The following is a 20,452-nucleotide window of genomic DNA, read 5'->3' on the forward strand; positions in this document are numbered from 1 at the left end:
AACAAGCCTATCACCAATCTGGGCATTTCAAAGTCAACATATAATTAGAAAAAGACCTCAGCATCAAAATAGCTATAGATCCAGAGATGGACCAAGCGGAAGTTATCTAAAAGGTCTCAAGGTTTCCTGTAAAAGTCAGACCTGGTCCCTCAGCCCTTCTCCCTATTGCAATGATGGCCAGCAGCAATTAATTAGGAGGTGGGATCATGATGGACCTTTCTAAGAGTAGGGAATTGCTTATTACGAATTTTTAACTGAACATCAAGGCCCAGATTGACAGAGCAAGACGCACATTACGTGTAACCAATGTACGCTACACCAACGCAGCGCAGAGGCAAGCATTGAATTCAGCAAGCCAGTGCTCCCAACGCTGCGACAGCGTGGCGTGGGTTTCGAAGGCGTACGCCGGCGTAGGTGGAAGTGGGCGTGACCCATGCAAATGTGGCGTGACCCCATGCAAATGATGGGCCGAGCGCCAGACATGTACGTATCACGAACTGCGCCTGCTCACAACCACGCCGGCACAACTGCCTAAGCTACGCCGGATCACTGAACGTAACCTACGCCCAGCCAGACACACGTCCAACGTAAAATACGCCGGCTTGTGTTCCCTGGTGTAGACCTGAGCATGTCTGCTGCTGGGTTGCACCTCCTTTATGGGGAATAACTTTTCGCCGGACATACAACTTACGCGCACCTCGTGTAGCATGGGCCGGGCAAACGCAGGTTCGTGAATCGCCGTATTTCCCTCATTTGCATGTTTGAATGGCTAATCAATGGGAGCGGCACTATGCGCCCAGCCTAAATGTGCATACACCCTACGCCGCCGTAAGCAAGTTGTGTCGGCAGGGTGTAGCCTGTTTTTAGGCGCATATCTGTTCGTGGGTCTGGAGCACAGATTTGACTGCGCACATTTGCACTTACGTCGGCGTAACTTGTACTACGTCGGCGTAAGTGCTTTGTGAATCTGGACCCAAGTCTCTTTTTGAGCCTCGTTATTGGTCAGACTGCTTATCAGATTAATAGACCAATAGGGGACATTAGGGAGGTAAGAGGGCACAGGACCAGAGTTGGCTCTTATAGGAAAAACAGAGATTTGCTAATTACACCAGCTTGCCAAATCTGTAGATCTACACAGCGTTTTGACATGAAGAGGAGACCTCTACTTCCATATATATTTCGTTTGAAACCGTTTTACTTTACTTGACCATCAAAAATTAACAGCTAATGGGCTGAACAGGACTGCCGAAAGATCTAGAATGTAGGTCCTAATCAGGGTGCTCATCTTTGCCCCAAGGCTCTGTAGATGTTTGCTCACTTGGTGGTTCTTTATACCGACCCCTGATATCTCCAAAACATAAATCGGATCTCTGCTGAGCTGCCCTTCTTTCTAGAAGAATCATAGAAACTCTCCACCCCTCTAATAAGATAGCCCCCATTGAACCCTAGCACATTCTCAGTTTGTGATGGTCACTTGTGATCTGTACACACGATCGGACCTTTGTCTGACCAAATTTACATTGGAATTCCATCGGAGGAAAAGAGAACATGTTCTCTATGTAATCTCCAATGGAATTAATCGGAATTTCTCCGAGGGGGCATACACATGGTCGGAATTTCCAATGGAAAAAGTCCGTCTGACTTTTTCCATTGGAAATTCCGATCATGTGTACGAGGCCTTGGACAGATTGACTTGAAGACCGCCATTTGTCAAAAAATTAGTAGGCAAAGGGCTGAACAGGACTATCAAAGGTGGGCCTTGCCAAGATTTTCCAATGGGGTTTAGTAGCCAGAGGACTAAATAAACTCTCCACCCCTCTAATAAGATTGCCCCTACTGAACCCCATTATATGCTCAGTTTGAAATGGCCAGGCTTGGACTGGTTGACTTGTCAGAAAAAGATTTGTAGCCAAAGGCTTGAACAGGACCAAAGGTAGGTCTTTCCAAGATTTCCCAGCAGGGCTTAGTAGACAAAGGACTGAACAGTACCATTACATATAATGTCTTGCCAAGATGTTCCACCAGGGCGTGCTAGTCAAAGGACTAAACTGATCTGTCAGAGGTCTTGTCAAGGTTTTCTACTATGGCTTAGTACTGGTTAACTTTAAGACCTTCATTTGTCAAAAGATTTGTAGCTAAAGGGCTGAACAGGACCATCAAAGGTAGGTCTTTCCAAGATTTAACAGCTGCACCTAGTAGACAAATGACTGAACTGGACCATTAAAAAGAATGTCTTGCCAAGATGTTCCACCAGGGCTTGGTAGCCAAAGGACTGAACACGATTGTCAAATGAAGGTCTTGGTAACCAAAGGACTGAAAAGGATCGTCAAAGGTAAGTTTTGTCCTACAGGACGGTCTATGCCTTCGGCAATTATAACTGATGCCTCTGAACCCCATCAACCTTCCGTATGTCCTTCCACCCCCCCCCCCCCAATCTCTTAGAAATTGGAAGATTATTTTTAAATGGTGGTCTTTTCTCCCGTCATTCTACACGCTGGGTTTGAGTTGTGCCAATTGTAATTCTTTATTATTTCATGCAAATTTCTGAGAGATAAACAAAGAACAGAAGACCTAGCTTGGAACCTGGTCAGACCTTTGACTCATACAGTGGAATTACTACACATATTCCTCAAGTCTTAAATCTGAAAATCAAGAAATCTAATTATAAATATTTGAGGACCAAATTTGCCCAGCAGAGACATTACAGCTCTCATTGGATTCCTTGGAGATGATCAACTCTTGAAAACTCCGAAGATCAGTTTTTGAAGAACAAGCCTTAGATCCTTCTCACATAAGCCATGAAAATAATAACCCATCCTGTAAAAAGGCTAAGAAACATTTTTCGGCTGGCACGAACGGGCGTGGGTTTTATAATGTTTCGTTAAATGTCCTTTCTGCAAGAAACTTTTCCCGCACTCCGAACAGGAAAATGGCTTCTCGCCAGTGTGAAGCTTCTGATGAGTTTTGAGGCTCGCCTTGTGCGAGAAATGTCTCCCGCACTCCGAACAGGAAAAAGGTTTTTCGCCGGTGTGAACCCGTTGGTGTTCGATAAGTTGCCACTTCTTCAGGAAGGACCTCTCGCACTCTTGGCAGGTGAAGACCTGCCCGCCGCTGTGACCTCTCTGGTGCAGGAGGAGTTCAGATTTGGTTTTGAAGTTCTTCACGCACTCCAGGCAGGAGTAAGGGCGATCGCCCTCATGGCTTTTCTGGTGTTGAATCAGATATCCTTTTTGAGGGAAACTCTTCCCACACTCCGAGCAGGAAAAAGGACGCTCGCCTGTGTGGATCCTCTGGTGCGTAAGGAGGTTTCCTTTCCGTGAGAAACATTTGCCGCACTCCGGACAGGTATAGGGTCGCTCGCCCGTGTGACTCCTCTGGTGGATAAGAAGGTGTCCCTTCTGCAAAAAACATCTGTCGCACTCCGAACATGAAAAGATCTCCTGGCCTGTGTGACCTCTCTGATGAACGCCAAGTTCATATTTTGTTTGAAATGATTTCCCGCACTCTTCACATGCCAAGGAACCTTCCTCTGAGTGAAGCTTCAGATGCTGCGAAAGAGAAGATCTTTGGCTGAACCGTTTGCCGCATTCTGTGCAGCAAAAAGGCTGCTCGCCAGTGTGGGTCTTCTGGTGACTGATGAAGGTACTCTTCCACGTAAAACCTTTCCCGCACTCTTCGCACGTGTACGGCAATTTGTCCAAGTGGCTCCTTTGGTGGATGGTGAGGATATCTTTCCGCGTAAAACATTTCCCGCACGTAGGGCACTGGAAGGGGGTCTCTCCGGTGTGAACCCTCAGATGTCCCTTCAGAACGCTTTTATCCTTAAAACGTTGACCGCACTCCGGGCAAGGATAAGGCCTCTCGCCGGTGTGAACTCTCATGTGATGAACAAGCATGAACTTTTCAGTGAAAGACTTCCCGCACTCCGAACACGAATAGGGCCGCACGCCAATGTGATACATCCGATGCCTAAAAAGCCGCGATCTGGATGTAAAAGATTTTCCGCAATTCACGCACGAGAAAGGGGTGTCGCCTCTGTGAAGTCTGAGATGTGCCATCAGATGACTCTTCAATTTAAAACTTCGAGAGCACTCCGAGCATGAGTGGGGCCTCTCGTTGGTGTGATTCCTCATATGTCTGGTAAACTGCGACCTCTTTTGGAAAGATTTGCCACACTCTTTACATGTATAGTGCCACACTTCAACGTGACGTTTTTGATGTCTGGTAAAATCGGCCTCTGATGTGAAAAATTTCCCGCATTCTGAACATAAAAATGGAGGTTCCTCTGGGTGTGTCTTCTCATTGGCACCATGTCCATCTGCTGGTAAAAAGGAATTTATTAGTGAAATACATTCAAGTATATTGACCTATTACAGAATTGTTTTTACAGATCTCTTCGGGTTTGTTGGGAACATGACGTTATATTGAGGAATGGAGATGGACCCTTTATATGGAACATTTAGCTGTGGAGTAGATACATCGATGATGTTGTTATGGTCATCCTCTAAGTCTCCTCAATTTTTTTCCTTACTGAACGCATTTTTTGGGAACATGACATTATATTGAGGAATGGAGATGGACCTTTCATATGGTGTACAGTATCTCCTCCTCATTTATTGGGAACATGACGTTATATTGAGGAATGGAGATGGATCTTTCATATGGTGTACAGTATCTCCTCCTCATTTGTTGGGAACATGACGTTATATTGAGGAATGGAGATGGACCTTTCATATGGTGTACAATAACTCCTTCTCATTTGTTGGGAACATGACGTTATATTGAGGAATGGAGATGGACCCTTTATATGAAACATTTAGCTATGGAATAGATACATCGACGATGTTATGGTCATCCTCTAAGTCTCCTCAATTTGTTTCCTTACTGAACACATTTGTTGGGAACATGACATTATATTGGGGAATGGAGATGGACCTTTCATATGGTGTACAGTATCTCCACCTCATTTGTTGGGAACATGACGTTATATTGAGGAATGGAGATGGACCTTTCATATGGTGTACAGTATCTCCTCCTCATTTGTTGGGAACATGACGTTAAAAATTAAGCATATACTGTACTGTAAATGTTTTTTTCTGCATTTAGAATTTGTTTACCTGAACTTGTATCCAGAGAGGATTCCTCCTCCTTAATCTCCACCAAAATCCCATCCTCCTTCGTAGAATGTTGATCATCCTTCACATTTTGATTTCCTTCTTCCTCCTTCACCTCAGCCTTTATATCCATGTGGTCTTCATTCTGAGACCATAAAATGATACAAAATACTTGTATAAGAATTGTGACACTGCATAGAAGAACATTGGCTTGAAGGATCAACTCAGAGTTTTGAGGCACTTTCACGCCCTAAAACGCTCAGTCCAATTTACCTGATAATTATGCGTGTAGTTGTGACCTTCTTGTGTACCATCCAAAGAACGAGAAAGACTGGGACAACTCTCTGAAGGATTTTGGTCAACGGATGGTTCTGTCATGTTGATATCCGTGTGTCCTTCTAAAAACTTGTCCATCACACCAACCTCCTCCTCCTCCTCTTTGATCTCTTCTTTGACAGCAACATTCAAATTGCTCAGGCTTCCACTCTGAATATATAATGGAAATAATCCTAAATGAAACAGTGCAACTCCTATTAAGAGCGTAACATGACCATTAATGGATTGTTAACCACCTACCTGATGATGGTGAGGGATGGTGTTACCTTCCTGTGTGGAATCCAGAGGATGGGGGCATCTCTCTGGTGGGTTCCCATTACTGGATCCATCTGTAGGAAACACACACACTGACTGAATACATTGTTTCTATGTGTTTATCAGATGATGGGGGATCTAGGTGGAGCCTCCGTACTGCTCTCTCCTTTACAATAAAGTCTCCTCTTACCCGGTGATGTGAGGGGCGGCTGATTCTCCATCATGATGTCCTTGTAGAGATCCTTGTGTCCTTCTAAATACTTCCACTCCTCCATGGAGAAATAGACAGTGACATCCTGACACCTTATAGGAACCTGACACACACAATGATACAGTCACCATCCAGACACACCCCTTGTCTGTTACTGGATAATGTCCCAGAATTCCCGGCACCGCTCACCTCTCCTGTTAGCAGCTCAGCGATCTTGTTGGTGACCTTGGGAAGGTTCTTGTTGGTGTTCCTCTCAGGTATCAGGGAGTGAGGTGGGAATGGCACATGGGGGGATTTCTGCTTTCTGCCTTCTTCACTCCTTCATAACACTACATAAAAGTAGATCATGACAATTTACATTTTCACTGAAGTGGACCTGTAGACGGAAGTAAATTAGCAAATCAGTACAAATAACCACACAAAAAAAAATACAAAATCTGAATACGTCTCTAATTCAAGGCTGGATGCCACCACATTATAATAAGTGAAAGACCTTTGAGAAAGTCCGGGAGGGACACAACTCTTCAGGGCAGAGAAGCAGAGCTGAGCCCCCCACAAAGGGCAGAGGAGCAGAGCTGAGCTCTCCACAAAGGGCAGAGCTGAGCCCCCCACAAAGGGCAGAGCCCTCCACAAAGGGCAGAAGAGCAGAGCTGAGCCCCCACAGAGGAGCAGAGCTGAGCCCCCCACAGAGGAGCATAGGATAATGGATACCACAGAGGACAGAGGAGAGCCCCCCTCACAGAGGAGCAGAGCCCCCCATAGAGGACAGAAAAAAGAGGAGCTGAGCCCCCCCCACAGAGGGCAGAGCTGAGCCCCCCACGAAGGAGCAGAGCCCCCCACAGAGGAGCAGAGCCCCCCACAGAGGGCAGAGAAGCATAGGGAAGCACACCACAGAGGAGAGCCCCCCTCACAGAGGAGCAGAGCCCCCCACAGAGGAGCAGAGCCCCCCATAGAGGACAGAAAAGAGGAGCCCCCCCCAGAGGACAGAAAAAAGAGGAGCTGAGCCCCCCCCACAGAGGAGCAGAGCTGAGCCCCCCACAGAGGAGAGCCCCCCATAGAGGACAGAAAAGAGGAGCCTCCCCCAGAGGACAGAAAAGAGGATCCCCCCACAGAGGAGCAGAGCCCCCCACAGAGGACAGATGAGCAGAGCCCCCCACAGAGGACAGAGGAGCGGAGCCCCCCTCACAGAGGAGCAGAGCCCCCCATAGAGGACAGAAAAGAGGAGCCCCCCCCAGGAGGACAGAAAAGAGGAGCTGAGCCCCCCCACAGAGGAGCGGAGCCCCCCCACAGAGGACAGAGGAGCGGAGCCCCCCCACAGAGGACAGAAAAGAGGAGCCCCTCACAGAGGAGAGCCCCCCCACAAAGGACAGAAGAAAGCCCCCCCATAGAGGACAGCAGATCTGAGCCGCCGCCGCCGCCCCCCCCCCCCCCCACAGAGGAGCAGAGCCCCCCCACAGAGGACAGAGGACAAAAGAGAGAACCCCCCTGACAGAGGACAGAAGAGAGGAGCCCCCCCACATGACAGAAGAGAGGAGCAGACCTGAGCCCCTCACAGACGTCCTCCATCGTTGGTGGTTCATGTGAAGGTCCTTTAGCGTCCAAAGTGTGTCCCCCAACCAGTCCCCGGAATATCCAACTCCCTTCCCCCACTCCTCCTCATATAACTATAAGCCAGTCATGGCCCTCACGGTCACCATTGCAACCTCCATGTTTGGTCGAAGCCAGGAACCTGGAATTGTGTTCCTCACATCTACACCGTTCACTTATCACTGCGATATGTACGTACGTGCGTGCGTCTAATCGCAGATTATATACAGGGAGAGGGATATGAATAGAAAATAAGATCTTATTACCTCCTCTACTGCCACTTCCAGCACCGTCTCCTCTCCACTCCGCCGACCCCAACCATTTCCCTAGGTTTTTTTTTTTGTCAGCTTCCTGTGTAATCTCACATCGCCACCCGATGGCCAAACTACAAACTGCAGGCAAGCTTTTTTTTTTTTTTAACCCTCTGAGTGCCTGCGCCTTTTTAAATTCCCTCGACTCCCAGAGTGTTTTTTTCCCTCTCATTTTGGTGGTGTCTTGGTATACCTTTAAGAGTTTGTAGTCTACTATAACATATTTTTTGGGCGGGAGGGGGGGCGACAGATAGGCCAGTAATTTGTATACATTTTATGTAATTATATTTGATACATTTTATCTACAGATACATTTTATATAATTATATTTTATACATTTTATCAACAAAGATACATTTTAATACTTGTATTTCCTTTTTTTTTTAATTAGGAATAAATACTAAAATATTTGGGGGAAAAAAATGCATTTTGCTGTCATTATTCACAATGCAATACCTAAAAACAAAAAGCAAAAAATAAATAAAATACTCCTGCACTGCCTATATATAGCTTTTTCCTCTATGCATATTTTTTTCTTCTCTTTTCCTAAAATAACTGGGGCAGCTGCTGCTCAATTTTCTTTGAAAGGGGAAGCTGTGGCCCCCCCAGCCAGCCATCCCACCAACCACCCCTGATGCTTGCTTGCTCACCGCCCCCCCCCCCCCCATTGCTCAATCGCCCCCTGCCAGCCACACACTTACCCCATCCAGGTCGCGGCTTTGGCGGCTTCCCCCCTGCGTCTCCTCCCAAGTCCCAGCGGTCGCTTCTCCTCCCGGCCAATCAGAACTTAGGATTAAAAAATAATAATGACAAGCGCTAATCACTGAAAAAATCACTGCAAGATTTACAACATAAAAATATAGTAAAATATCATAACATAAATGGATAATCCATATTATTTTTATGTTGTAATTCTTGCAGTGATTTTTTCAGTGATTAGCGCTTGTCATTATTATTTTTTATTCCTTCATCTTTGTGTACAGTGAACACGCTAGACCTAGCTGCTTTCACGCCACTTACTCACTTCATCTACTTTCACGTTAACTTAAGTAGCGCAATAGTTCACATTTTACAATCAGAACTTAGGCCTCGTATACACAATAGGTTAACCAGAGGACACCGGTCTGATGGACCGTTTTCATCGGTCAAAACCGATCGTGTGTGGGCCCCATAAGTTATTTATCCATAGGTTAAAGAAAAGCAAACTTGCTTTAAATTTAACCGATGGATTCCTAACCGATAGGTCAAAACCGATCGTTAGTAGGCACATCCATCCACGTATGCTCAGAATCAAGTCGGCGCATGCTTGGAAGCATTGAACCTAATTTTTTTCAGCATGTCGTTGTGTTTTACGTCACCGCGTTCTGACACGATCGTTTTTTTTAACCAATGGTGTGTAGGCGCGACGGACCATCAGTCAGCTTCATCGGTTAACCTATGACAACGGTCCTTCAGACCGTTCTCATCGGATGGACTGATCGTGTGTACGAGGCTTTAGGACTTGCGGCCAATCGGGTCTTAGGACTCCTGGCCAATCGGGTCTTAGTACCCGCTTCCTGATTAGGGGAACTATTCCTTCCAATGGCACCACTGGGAGGAGAAACAGGAAGACATTAGTGAATATTAGGGGGATTATGGTATGGGGTTGTTTTTCAGGGGTTGTTTTTCAGGTGTCGGCATACCAAGACATTTTTGACAATTTCACGCTCCCAACTTTGTTGGAACAGTTTGGGGATGGTCCTTTCCCGTTCCAATATGACTGCGCACAAAGCAAGGTCCATAAAGAGATGGATGAGCGAGTTTGGGGGTGGAGGAACTTGACTGGCCCACACAGAGTCCTGACCTCAACCCCATAGAACACCTTTGGGGTGAATTAGAGCGGAGACTGCAAGCCAGGCCATCTCGTTCGATGCATACTATCCCTTTATACTTTTACTTTGCAGGGGAAAAATAGGAAGTAAAACCCATCAAGGTTTACTTCCTCTTTAAAGACAGGCTGTCAGGAAAACCGTGTTCACAGGAATGCACATGCATGCAGAACGATCCATAGAACTCGGAACAGAATTAGGACCCTGCACGTGCACTGGCTCGGTAGGCTCTATTATCTAGAAACCAGGGGTCTCCAAACTTTCTAAACAAAGGGCCAATTTATTGTCCTTCATACATTAAAGGGGCCGGACTGTGGTCCCCCGGGAGTAGACTATGCCCTAACGTCAGTGGGAGTAAACAATGCCTCAGACTTGGTCAGTAGGATAGGGAACAGTGCCCCGTCATTGGTATTAGAGGAATAGTGCCTCATTAGTGGAGTCATTGGGAGGAATAGTGCCCCATACGTGGTGCCATTGGAAGGAATAGTACCCCATCAGTGGTGCCATTGGAAGGAATAGTATCCAATTGATGGTGCCATTGCAAGGAATAGTACCCCATCAGTGGTGCCATTGGAAAAAATAGTACCCTATCGGTGGTGCCATTGGAAAAAATAGTACCCTATCGGTGGTGCCATTGGAAGCAATAGTACCCCATCGGTTGTGCCATTGGAAGTAATAGTATCCCATTGGTGGTGCCATTGGAAGGAATAGTACCCGATCAGTGGTGCCATTGGAAGGAATAGTATCCCATCGGTGGTACTGTTGAAAGGCATAGTAACCCATCGGTGGTGGCATTGGAAGGAATAGTATCCCATCGGTGGTGCCATTGGAAGGAATAGTACCCCATCGGTGGTGGCATTGAGAGGAATAGTACCCCATCGGTGGTGCCATTGGAAGGAATAGTACCCCATCGGTGGTGCCATTGGAAGGAATAGTACCCCATCGGTGGTGCTATTGGAAGGAATAGTACCCCATCGGTGGTGGCATTGAGAGGAATAGTACCCCATCGGTGGTGCCATTGGAAGGAATAGTATCCCATCGGTGGTGCCATTGGAAGGAATAGTATCCCATTGGTGGTGCCATTGAGAGGAATAGTGCCCCAGTATATCATTAGGAGGAATGGGGCCCCCGAGGGCAGGATAAAGGAAAGCAAAGGGCCACATTCAGCCCGTGGACCACAGTTTGGAGACCTCTGCTCTAAAGCAATGGACATTCTTGTCAGGTCCTTTAACTGTTACTTTGTTAATAATAATGTTAAAATATATCCATAAAATGTTCACTGTGAATTAAAAGTTACAGTCGAATGGTTAAAATACCGATCCTTCTAACTTGTATTAAAGTGGAGTTCCACCCATAAATATAACATTACATCAGTAGTTTTAAAAAAATGTCTTTAGTCCTTTACGAATTTTTTTTTTTTTTTAGATGCCTTCAAAGTGTTGTTGCTAGGCAGAATAGTTAATCTTCCCACTTCCTGCACCTAGGTGCTTAATGCTTCCTAACCTACACCGCACAGACTCCTGGGAATGTAGTGGGTGTAACTTTCCAGGAGTCTGTGCATTCCCCAGTCTCAAAGAATCATGTGACTTGGACAGCACAGGTGCTGAAACCTGATCTGACACTGCTTGTGCAGCACTGAGCATGTGCAAGATCTGCAAGGCTGAAATCCAGGAAGTCATACAGTCTGGCTTCATGATGCCCACACTTAAGATGGCCCCAGTCAATTTCTATTTTATAAAGTGTCTAAATGCTGTAACACCCTAACAAAACGGACCTTAGTTTACAGACTAACTTTACTAGAATACATTAAGCTTGTGTATTACAGGGGTATTTATATATAAAAAGTGAAATTGTGGCCGGAACTCCGCTTTAAAGCTTTGTGATTCCCCCCTTATATGTTGTATTTCACGGTTCAGGTTTTTTTGTTGTTGTTGTTCTTTTTGTTTTTCATTTATAAATAATAAAACTCTATCAAACTGATGATTTTTGTTTCATTCTTTTATTGTCTGGATTTGATCTGGAGGTGTAATCAACTGTGACCTATTATGATGGGCTAAATGATGGAACGTAACATAGACTGCACTACTTCTAATCAACACAAGGTGATGATCTCATGTATTTTCAATAGAACGCAAGAGCAGGAAGTGATGTCGGGTACAAACAGACAGTCTCTATGGTAGACAGGAAGTGATGTCAGAGTATAAACAGGAATATCCAGGCGAGAGGTGAGTGGGAAGGAAGTAGAGAGGAGACATTGCTGGAACTGGCAGCAGAAGAGGTAATAAGACAGTATTATTATTATTACTATTATTAAACAGGGCCAACAGTCTCCACAGTGCTTTTCTATATAAAGGGAGACAATACACATCAATACAAGAGGGTTAGGAAGACCCTGATCCTGTGAGCTTACAATCTAATAGGGAGGGGCTGGTAAAATAAAAGGTAGTAACTGAGAGGGATGAACTGTGGAGGGAAGTAGAAGAGTCGCTTGCCCCATAGCTATGACTAAGCACTAGTTTCAGTGCGAAACGCGTCAGCGGTCGGGTTTTATTTTATTTTGCTGTGACTTGTAGTGCTGTCCTTCTTTTAATAAAGCCTACAATTTGTTCAGAATGCGGCTGTCCAGAGACGATTTTTGTTCCTAGAAGAGTCGGTTGTTAGCCAAAGGCAGGATAGGCCTCCCTGAAGAGATGAGTTTTCAGGGATCGCCTTAAGGTGGACAGAGTAAGAGATAACCAGACAGATTGGGGTAGTGAGTTCCAGAGGATGGGAGAGGCTCTGGAGAAGTCCTGGGGAATGACCATGGGGATAGGAACCAAGGGAGCTAGAGTGCAGGAGGTCTTGGGAGGAGTGGAGAGGACAGTTTGGGTGATATTTGGAGACAACATGGTGACTGTATCATTGTGTGTGTCAGGTTCCTATAAGGTGTCAGGATGTCACTGTCTATTTCTCCATGGAGGAGTGGGAGTATTTAGAAGGACACAAGGATCTCTACAAGGACGTCATGATGGAGAATCAGCCGCCCCTCACATCACCGGGTAAGAGGAGACTTTATTGTAAAGGAGAGAGCAGTATGGAGGCTCCACCTAGATCCCCCATCATCTGATAAACACATAGAAACAATGTATTCAGTCAGTGTGTGTGTTTCCTACAGATGGATCCAGTAATGGGAACCCACCAGAGAGATGTCCCCGTCCTCTGTATTCCCGGGATCCCACACAGGAAGGTCACACCATCTCTCACTATCATCAGGTAGAATAGACCTAAAAATGTATTCTAAGCCATGAGAGGATGTTCTTCTCTTGTTTATTTTTTATAAATGTTTCTATCATCTTTGGGGTTTAGGCTTACGAACTGAAAGACATCAAAGTTGAGGTAAAAGAAGAAGAAGAAGAGATGTTGGTGAGTGGAGATCAGCAGTCTATGGAGGAGGAAGGTCCTCTGTGTTCTTCAGGTTCCACCCAGGAACATCCGAACTCTACAGAGGATGATCAGGTAGATGGGACTGGGCAAGAAAAACCCTCAAAATTATATCTATGAGAGAACATTTTTCTATGTAATCCCCTGATACTAAAACGTTTTCTCTTTGGGGTGTAGGATGAAGAATTGAAGGAGATCACCATTAAAGAGGAAGAAGAAGAGATGTTGGTGAGTGGAGATCAGCAGTCTATGGAGGAGGAGAGAGGTCCTCTGTATTCCCAGGAAGATCACAACTGTACGGAGAATAGGGTTGCCACCTTTTCATCAAGCCAAACCTGAACACTTTAGCGGCGCACAGCAATTATTTTTTCCGCAGTTTACACTATAGGATTGTAAAAGACCTGGGTGTGACAAAATTGTGTTAATAATGAGAAAAGCTTAAAGAGCATAGTTAAATCAAACAAGGTCAGTCTGTCCCCCAGTACAGCTCTCCCCCCAAGGTCAGTCTTTCCCCCAGTACAGCTCTCCCCCCAAGGTCAGTCTGTCCCCCAGTACAGCTCTCCCCCCAAGGTCAGTCTGTCCCCCAGTACAGCTCTCTCCCCCCCCCCCCCCCCCAAGGTCAGTCTGTCCCCCAGTACAGCTCTCCCCCCAAGGTCAGTCTGTCCCCCAGTACAGCTCTCCCCCCAAGGTCAGTCTGTCCCCCAGTACAGCTCTCCCCCCAAGGTCAGTCTGTCCCCCAGTACAGCTCTCCCCCAGGTCAGTCTGTCCCCCCAGGTCAGTCTGTCCCCCCAGTACAGCTCTCCCCCAGGTCAGTCTGTCCCCCCAGTACAGCTCTCCCCCAGGTCAGTCTGTCCCCCAGTACAGCTCTCCCCCAGGTCAGTGTCCCCCCAGTACAGCTCTCCCCAAGGTCAGTCTTTCCCCCATTACAGCTCTCCCCCAAGGTCAGTCTGTCCCCCAGTACAGCTCTCTCCCCCAGGTCAGTCTGCCCCCCCCCCAGTACAGCTCTCCCCCAGATCAGTCTGCCCCCCCCAGTACAGCTCTCCCCCAGGTCAGTCTGCCCCCCCCCCCCCAGTACAGCTCTCCCCAGGTCAGTCTGTCCCCCCAGTATAATCCCTCCAGGTCAATCTGTCTCCAAGTACAATCCCGCAGCCAAGTCTGTACCCCAGTTAAAGTGCCCCCCCCCCCACCAATATAATTAAAATCACTGGAAGTTGATGAAAGGGCGATAGGAGGACTGGTGCTACAGGGCTGCCACTGCTGTGTCTGGGGTTTAGGTGGACTAAAACCCAAACACTTGATCTAAAACCCAAACTGTCCGGGTGAATCCTGGACAGGTGGCAACCGTAACGGAGAATGACCATGTAGATGAAACTTGGCAAAAATAACTCAAAACTAGTTCTATGACATGATATTCTTCTATCTATATCTTATTATTAGCTGTGACTCATCCAGATGTTATGTTTTTTTTCATCTTTGGGGTTTAGGATGAAGAACTGAAAGAGATCAAAGTTGAGATTAAAGAGGAAGAAGAAGAAGAGACGTTGGTGAGTGGAGATCAGCAGTCTATGGAGGAGGGGGAGGAGATGATTAAACAAGAGGAACCTTCTCTACACGCGGACACAAGTAAGTCATGAATAAATCCAAAAGCAGTTGCCATTTTTGTTTTACTTCTATGAGTATAAAGTATGGATTTACATGGACTGAAAAAGATGTCTACGAAGAGAAAAACTGAAGCCCAATCCTAAACCTACAGCAGATCCCGAAGAAGGTAGACAACTCGGAGCTTTGCCCACTTGGCTCCTACAGGGATAAAAGAATTCCTTCTTGATCTGGAAGATAATTTTATAAATCAACATTTAATATAGCTTTTCCAACAGACGTTAGTGAGCGTATACACTCACCGGCCACTGATTCGTTGGGGGGCCCACAAAAAATATATACCGTATTTATCATTTGGGCAGCCACGAAGGGGACAGGGTGGGGGCGGGATGAGTGCCGTCAGATTGCATACAGTAGAATTTCCTGTTTACTTGGCGGTCTCTGTAATGGGAAGGCCCGTCTCCTGGGCTGCCATTGGACGCCTGCACTGTCTATCATAGGAGGACTTTTTATTAAAGAGACCGCCGAGTAAACAGGAGATTCTCCTGTATGTAATCTGTTGGCGCTCGTCCCGCCCCCTCCCTGGCCCTTTTGAGGCTGCAGATGGGAATCGATCAGGCTGCATTCATGGCAATGGTGGGTGCTGCATTCATGGCAATGGTGGGTGCTGCATTCATGGCAATGGTGGGTGCTGCATTCATGACAATGGTGGGTGCTGCATTCATGACAATGGTGGGTGCTGTATTCCTGGCAACGGTGGGGCTGCATTTTTATTTAAAAATTGTTTCTTACAGATGGACGCTTTGTTCTGAATTCCTCAGAAGGAGATCCAATTTTATATCCAGATTTTAAGTCTGAAGATGATGACATCACACAATGTTCTCCAGGAGAAGATCCCATCATTCCAACCGCACATCACAGACCTTCCCATCTGGAGGGATCAATGGATCCTTCTAATCCTGAGGAACCTTCTGATAAATCCCACACTATGACATCAGATGCCCATCTGGAGGGATCAATGGATCCTTCTAATCCTGAGGAACCTCCTGATCACCCGGGAGAGCATTCTTTTCGTAAAAAGACCCGCAGGAAAAACAAAGCCCGACGCAAACCGCGGAGAACTCCCTCGGGCGAGCGTTCTTTTTCCTGTTCAGAGTGCGGTAAATGTTTTGCTACAAAACAAAACCTCCTCATCCATTTGAGGATTCACACGGGCGAGCGTCCTTTTCCGTGTTCGGAGTGCGGGAAATGTTTCACGAAGAAAGAACACCTTCTTAAACATCAGAGGAGTCACACGGGCGAGCGTCCTTTCTCCTGTTCGGAGTGCGGCAAATGTTTCATTCAGCAACAGCACCTTCATACGCACCAGAGAATTCACACCGGCGAGCGTCCTTTTTCATGTTCGGAGTGCGGGAAATGTTTCACTTGGAAAATAAGCCTTCGTAGACACCAGAGGAGTCACACGGGGGAGCGCCCTTTCTCGTGTGCCGAGTGCGGGAAATGTTTTACTGAGAGAGGAAACCTTCTCAAACACCAGAAACTTCACTTAGGCGAGCGTCCTTTCTCATGTTCGGAGTGCGGGAAATGCTATACAAATCAAGGAAATGTAATTAGACATCAGAGGGTTCACACCAAATGATGCGTCCTTTTTCATGTTCATTCAGCAACAACACCTTTTTACGCAACAGAGAATTCACGCCGGCGAGCGTCCTTTTTTATGTTCGGAGTGCGGGAGGTTTTTCTGCCTTCGAAGACACCAGAGATGTCACATGGTGGGAGCGCCCTTTCTCTTGTACAGAGTTCGGGAAATGTTTATTGAGGAGGGAAAACTTAAGCAGGATAAAGTTCACTTCGGCAAGCGTCCTTTCTCATGCTCGGAGTGCGGGAAATGCTTTACACACCAAGGATATCTAACATACGAGGATTCACTCCGAATGATGCTGCTGAGAATAGAGTTGGGCCGAACACCCGCCGGTTCTGTTCGCGCCAGAACTCTCAAACTTTTGCAACAATTCCGACCTGAACCACAAACCCTATTGAAGTCTATGGGACCCAAACTTGAAAAATCAAACATCCCCCACTTTGAAGGCTTATATGCAAGATACTGGCCAAAAAAAGCATGGGGGCCTGGGTACTGCCCTGGGGGACACGTATCAATGCAACATTTAAAAAAAAAAATTGCTTTTAAAGAAACAGTGATTTTAATGATGCTTAAAGTGAAATTTAAATAAATAAAAATTCCTTTAAATAGAGTGCCTGGAGGATCCCCTTAGTCTGCTTGTAAAGTGGCGCATCTTTACCATGTATAGAACCTGCTGCAGCAAAACTGACATTTATAAAGGGGGGGGGGGGGAAACAATTATTTGCTAACAATACAAAAATAAAAAACGGTGTGGTGGTCCCCTCCCAATCTATGCCAGGCCCTTTGGGCATTGTGGGGCATTCGGTAGGGTGAACATGTATAGAACCTACTGCAGCAAAACTGACATTTATAAAGTGGGAAAAAAAATAATTGCTAACAATACAAAAAAAAAATGGTTGTACTAATCATGTCATATATATATAATATAGGGAAGCAGACTGGAAGGCGGGCCAGGAAGTGATAGAAGGGAAATGGATATAAATCCACAGTAGAGCAGGCAATGCCCATAGGTGAAAGCAGAACCTCAGATCTAGAAGAACCATTGCTGCAAGAATTTCACAAACCGAAAACTGCAGACTAGACCATGAATAGTGTGGTGTCTGCCTAAATTTGCCCTTCTCAACGACGGGTCTTTATCTTGGGGCCGCTGCCGTGCAGAACCTTCCAAGGAGCAGGGCCTGGACTACAGAAGAAAGAAGACCTTACAAGGGAAATTTATCGCCTTGCCCATTCCATGCCTACAGGTTGGCGCAAGACAAGTGTGCTGTGCTGGAGAACTGGTGGAGGATAGTTGGGGGGGGATTTACTAACACTGGAGCACACGGAATCTGGTGCAGCTGTGCATAGTATCCAATCAGCTTCCAGGTTTTAATGTCAAAGCCTAGCTGAACAAACTGAAGATAGAAGCGGATTGGTTACTATGCACAGCTGCACCAGATTCCGTGTGGACCAGTTTTAGTAAATCTCTACCATAGTGTTCTACACTGTTATCCTTAAAAGGTCTCTGAAGCAGTGGCGGAACTACCAGGGTAGCAAAGTTCACACTTGCGATCGGGCCCTGGCGTTCCACCACAGTGGGGGGGGGGGGCAAGACTGCTTTGTGTCTGGGGCAGTGTTAAAAATGTCTGTCAGCAGCTTTGAACTGCACATGCACGGTTCCGGAAGTAGTCAATTTAGAGAACTGCCAGGCTCAACCTCGGATGGGACAGCAGAGTGTGGATTATACCCCCCCCCCCCCTCACCAGCCGCACGAGTAAAGGCAGAGCGCAGCCAATCAACTGAGTTTGGAACTGCACAGGTGCAGTTCCGAGTCACCAACAAGGACATTTTTTTAAATGTTTTCTTGCCAGCCTGGCCCCTTGCAAGTTGCGTATGGCCCACCATACACAATCTCTCCACTTGCCTTTCTGAAAGCCAAAGCCCACAATGTGGACTGGTGAGTGGCTGGAACTTTTGCCACTTACATTACTCATACTGACAGCACAAATTCCAGAAGGATGCACTCTGGAAGTACTATTTTCATTGTTCCCCCTTACATCTTCCAGAGACCCCCCTTACATCTTCCAAAATAACCCCCTAGTAATAGTAACATCAGTGTCGCAATTGCAACCAGGCCCTGACATTCCGCCACTGTGGAGTGTCCCAAGATGGCAGGAAGGGGGCTGCAGAACTTCTGAAAGGTTCCTGCTGTTGGGAAGGGCCCGGGCTCGAAGGTAAGGGCCCTGGGACTGATGGAAATGGCTTTTTGGACGTGGCGAAGTGAGCCCTTCATGGTTTCTTGCCCTGAAGATTCTATTTACACCTTTGCTCTGAAGTCTAGTGCTGGTACAGGTAGGAACAGACCAAAGTCACCAGCTGAAAAGATGACTCTGTGCTTCTGGTGTGAGACCCAGTGGGGTAACCGATACATGGTCATCATAGGGAGACAAGTTGCACAATAATTATCTCTACTGTAGTGGGGGTGAAGGCACGTTTGAAATGGCTCCCCTTTGCTGGCAAGGCGGTGGTACCCGCATGGTGGCCCCCTCCTGCATACATGAAGCCATTACAAATACCACATTGTTGGGAGGTATTAAATATATGCTTGGGGGATTGTCTGAAGTTTGACCAACAGGGGACAGTAGGGTTGCCACCTCATCCTTTAAACCTCAACACATATGAATTACACAGGTTCTGAGGCTAATTTAATGCAGATAAGGCACCAAGTGAGTTTAATTACCTCCTTAATCAGCCACAGAACCTGTGTAATTCATATGTGTTCAGGTTTTAAAGGGATGAGGTGGCAACCCTAGGAGACAGTGATGATGGAGTCTGAAATATGACAGTTGAAAGACAGTTTAGAAACAGCATGTCAGTAAAGGAAGAGTGATTTATAAAATACGTAACTCAGAGTGCCATAGAATCCTTTTTTTTTTCCAATTTATTCTTTATTGTCTGGATTTGACGTAAAGTATAATCTGTGTGTAATCATCGATGTAACCTGATAGAAGAATAGACCGTGAGGCAGAGGGCAAAAAGATGGAACGTAACGTAGACAACGCAAGGTGGTGATCTTGGCCCGGATTCACATACATCGGCGCATATTTATGCCGGCGCAGCGTATCTTTTTTAGGCTACGCCGGCGTAGCGCAGAGCGGCAAGAACAGTATTCACAAAGCACTCGCTTCCACTCGCTGTTAAAGATACGCTGGGTTTCCTCGGCGTAAGCCAGCGTAGGTGGAAGTGGGCGTGAGCCATGCTAATGAGGCGTGACCCCATGCTAATGATGGGCCGAGTGACAGACAAGTACTTAAAATGAACGGCGCATGCGCCGTCCCGTGGGACGCAACCCAGTGCGCATGCTCAGAATCACGTTGAAACTACTCCCTAAGATACGACGGATCACTGCCTACGGCGTGAACGTAACCTACGCCCAGCCCTATTCACATACTACTACGTAAACGACGTAAAATAGGACGGCTGTTCCCTGATCCATACCTTTGCATGAGTTGCGCCTCATAGATGGGGAATAAGGATGAGCTCCGGCGTGTTCGCATTGAACACGCGTGGAGCCCGCCAGGAGGTCGGCACCCGCGCTGCGCTAATCACAGCCATGCAGACATTTCCCGATGCTCAGAGATCGGGAAATGTCTGCCTGGCTGTGATTAGCGCAGCGCGGGTGCCGACTTCCTGGCGGGCTCCACACGTGTTCAATGCGAACACGCCGGAGCTCATCCTTAATGGGGAATAACTGTACGCCGGACCTAAGCCTTGCGCAAACCGCGTATATTATGCGCCGGGCGCAACTACGTTCGTGAATCGACGTATCTCCCTCATTTGCATATTTGCAATGAGGCGGCCAGCGTAAATATGCACCCACGATACGCCGGCGTAGGAAAGTTACGTTGGTCGGATGAAGCCTATTTTCAGGCGTATCTAGTTCTGTGGGCACAGATACGACGGCACATAGTTACACTTACGCAGCGTATCTCGAGATATGTCGGCGTAAGTGCTTTGTGAATCCAGGCCCTTGTGTATATTCAGTGGAACGCACCAACAGGAAGTGATGTCAGATACAGACAGGAAGTGATGACACATACATACAGGAAGTTCCGGGTGAGGGGTAAGTC

At 46.8% G+C, this 20,452-nt stretch overlaps 3 protein-coding genes and 1 long non-coding RNA gene across 4 annotated transcripts in view; 1 reads left to right on the forward strand and 3 right to left on the reverse strand.

The window, feature by feature from the left end:
- Nucleotides 1-20,452, reverse strand: part of LOC120910202 (gastrula zinc finger protein XlCGF26.1-like) — a 1,148,070-nt gene that overhangs the window by 507,885 nt on the left and 619,733 nt on the right. The window lies entirely within an intron of this gene.
- LOC120910039 (gastrula zinc finger protein XlCGF57.1-like) lies at nt 1,120-5,728 on the reverse strand. Its single transcript, XM_040321889.1, has 4 exons — nt 5,691-5,728; nt 5,388-5,600; nt 5,118-5,259; nt 1,120-4,318 (listed from the first exon to the last, which is right to left on the reverse strand). The coding sequence occupies exons 2-4, from the start codon at nt 5,526-5,528 to the stop codon at nt 2,829-2,831; spliced, it is 1,773 nt and encodes a 590-aa protein (XP_040177823.1). The 5' UTR covers nt 5,529-5,600; nt 5,691-5,728; the 3' UTR covers nt 1,120-2,828.
- On the reverse strand, nt 5,981-7,874 carry LOC120910213. Its single transcript, XR_005741416.1, has 3 exons — nt 7,770-7,874; nt 6,106-6,292; nt 5,981-6,019 (listed from the first exon to the last, which is right to left on the reverse strand). It is a non-coding gene; the product is annotated as an uncharacterized LOC120910213 (long non-coding RNA).
- Nucleotides 13,030-20,452, forward strand: part of LOC120909806 (oocyte zinc finger protein XlCOF7.1-like) — a 39,331-nt gene continuing 31,908 nt past the window's right edge. The window contains exons 1-4 of the mRNA XM_040321536.1: nt 13,030-13,177; nt 13,280-13,330; nt 14,587-14,725; nt 15,496-15,694. Of these exons, the coding sequence (XP_040177470.1) occupies nt 13,079-13,177; nt 13,280-13,330; nt 14,587-14,725; nt 15,496-15,694 (488 nt within the window). The 5' untranslated portion in view covers nt 13,030-13,078. The remainder of the gene's footprint in view (nt 13,178-13,279; nt 13,331-14,586; nt 14,726-15,495; nt 15,695-20,452) is intronic.

The sequence above is a fragment of the Rana temporaria genome, chromosome 8, assembly GCF_905171775.1.
Source record: "Rana temporaria chromosome 8, aRanTem1.1, whole genome shotgun sequence".
In the NCBI taxonomy this organism is placed as follows: domain Eukaryota; kingdom Metazoa; phylum Chordata; class Amphibia; order Anura; family Ranidae; genus Rana; species Rana temporaria.